Raw genomic sequence first — 2,289 nt, 5'->3', positions numbered from 1 at the left:
ACACACACACACACACAAACACACACACACACACATACACACACACGCATACACACACACACACATATACACACACACGCACACACACACACACACACACACACACACACACTAAGGAGTTTAACCTTCTTGCACACACTTAGCGATTTGAGTATGGTTTCGAATTGAATTTTTGATCACGTGGCCTTATACTGAACAAGCTCGTTAGAAATTACATAGCAAAATTAACACTACCAAAAACACAAACATCTCAGAGAAAGTGCATGTAACAACTGCATGTTTGTAGATATTTTAGATGGACTTAACCGTTGTTGACTGCCTACTGTCTCTTATGGGCGACGATAACTTCAGATACCGATTTGAAGAAAACCTTATCACCAACCACCGACGAATTACAGCGGATATACTCCAGTACTGTAGATCTTATTTCCGGCTCCTTAGCTATGTAAGGTGTCAGCGTGAAGAATTCAAGAAGCCGCATCCCTGTCTTAGAGTTCTCCTTGAAGCACTCGGTGACGTCGATGTTGGTTTCTTCTTCAGAAGTAACGTAGCTTATGTCCATTTTGTCGAGCCACTGTTTGACGTCGCACGACATACGGAACACCGACTTTAGGCGGTCACCGTCGCCGAATTCCGCCCACAACTTGTAGTACAACCTTCCACCGACACCATTATCTGTGAGCAAGAAACCGAACAAACAATACAGTGTTAACGTAACGCTAGGTCACTTTTATCCATTGGATAACCTATATCCGTTGCTTTAAAAAACGGGGTATTTGGGCATATCACGTTAATGAACATTAGTTTCAAATTGCATTATTTTCAGGATATTGCAGTTTAAAACTATCACCCACCGACTTCATGTGCCTAAATACACTGCTTTTAAAAAGCAACGGATATAGGTTACCCAACGGATAAAGGTGAACTAGCGTTACATCTTTGAACTGAGAAGTAGTCTACGGGGCACATGATTTGATTACATGGATGGAATCCACGCGTACATCAATGTTCGTCATTTTTTCTTTAAAAAATAAGAGAAAGGTTCCGCACATCGTACAAATAATCTGCAAAATGAATCAAAATATGTTGAAAATTGACACATCAAATATTGGGGAATGAATAATGATAATTATATCGTAGAATGCCGAAGTCAATTCCAATTCTAAAGAAATGTGAAAGAACGTTTAAGACCTAAAGGGCTTGGTATACGTACGTTTATTTTTTGTGTGTGTGTGTGTGTGCAATCTTCCCGACCACTTATAATTCAGGCAACTTTCTTTTGGGTGAAGCCAACTTTTTTTTCTTTGTAAGCTCGCACCAGTTTTCGGGTGCCCAGAGAACGTCATCTATACAATCAAATTATTATGGCCCAAAGTAAATGGTTAAAGAGAAATAGGTGTTGACAAATCGTTTAAGCGTGACTTTTTTCATGAAAACAAACTGTGCAATTTGTGGACTGAATAGAGACCAAACTACCATTGAAGATGGTCAACCTATTCTATAATACATGATTTCACGGCAATCAGAGCCAGCCTCGTTTTGGTACCATGACCTAGAATGACACAGAAAATCCAAAATGGCCGCCACATCGGGAATGGGGTCTAATAGTTATATCGGATTTTGGATTCCAGTGCAATAAAGATGGTCAAACTGTCAGCTTACCCGACTTTATCTCGACCACCATGTGACCACCGTCTGCCAGCTGTTCCCACATGTTCCGCAAGGTGGCGTGGAGGTCTTTTACGTGGTAGAGAACATGGACTGCATGGACCAGATTGAACGTTGTCACATGTTCTTCTGTCAGGAAGTACTCTTCCGCTGTCTGATGTCGCCAGTCGAACTCCACGGCTTGTAGGCTCGTGTCTTCACTCACCCTTGTCTAAAGGAACATCGGTGATATTTTCAAGGGCTAGCTCTTTGTAATAGACAGGCTTGTTGGAGTGCACTGCCTTTGCGTGACTAACAGCTTAAACAATTAAATAAAGACATCAAATAAAGATGGTGATAATATGAATATTCATACACATAGCTGAACAGAGACGAGGGGGGGCGATACAGGTTATCTGGCATTTACGATCCTCTGCTGCAGTCACGTGCCTCGATCCGACGTCACGTTCGGAAGCTACAGCAGACGGGTCCATACCGTGAACAAGGCTGACGGATCGGAGTCGGCTGAAAACTTTGGGTAAGTCCAAATCAATTTTAGTGTTAGTGTGAGTAAATGTATATATACCATCACTACCTACCTTGTATCTCTCAATGAGTCTTCCGACGGTCCACAACCCTGCG

At 42.0% G+C, this 2,289-nt stretch overlaps 1 protein-coding gene across 1 annotated transcript; it reads right to left on the bottom strand.

The window, feature by feature from the left end:
• Nucleotides 1-253: 253 nt before the first annotated feature.
• On the bottom strand, nucleotides 254-2,281 carry LOC118429464. Its single transcript, XM_035839947.1, has 3 exons — nucleotides 2,247-2,281; nucleotides 1,663-1,879; nucleotides 254-675 (listed from the first exon to the last, which is right to left on the bottom strand). Exons 2-3 carry the CDS (start codon nucleotides 1,712-1,714, stop codon nucleotides 320-322), a joined length of 408 nt encoding a protein of 135 aa, XP_035695840.1. The 5' UTR covers nucleotides 1,715-1,879; nucleotides 2,247-2,281; the 3' UTR covers nucleotides 254-319.
• Between the last annotated feature and the right edge of the window lie 8 nt (nucleotides 2,282-2,289).

Source organism: Branchiostoma floridae, chromosome 13, assembly GCF_000003815.2.
Source record: "Branchiostoma floridae strain S238N-H82 chromosome 13, Bfl_VNyyK, whole genome shotgun sequence".
Classification (NCBI taxonomy): domain Eukaryota; kingdom Metazoa; phylum Chordata; class Leptocardii; order Amphioxiformes; family Branchiostomatidae; genus Branchiostoma; species Branchiostoma floridae.
The sequence above is the reverse complement of the archived record's forward strand: the minus strand, read 5'-3'. Positions and strand labels throughout refer to the sequence as shown.

Coding starts and splice junctions, on each gene's coding strand:
- LOC118429464 (XM_035839947.1), bottom strand. CDS start 1,714: ATGTGGGAACAGCTGGCAGACGGTGGTCACATGGTGGTCGAGATAAAG. Junction 676..1,662: donor GGTGGTCGAGATAAAGTCGG/GTAAGCTGACAG, acceptor TCTTGCTCACAG/ATAATGGTGTCGGTGGAAGG.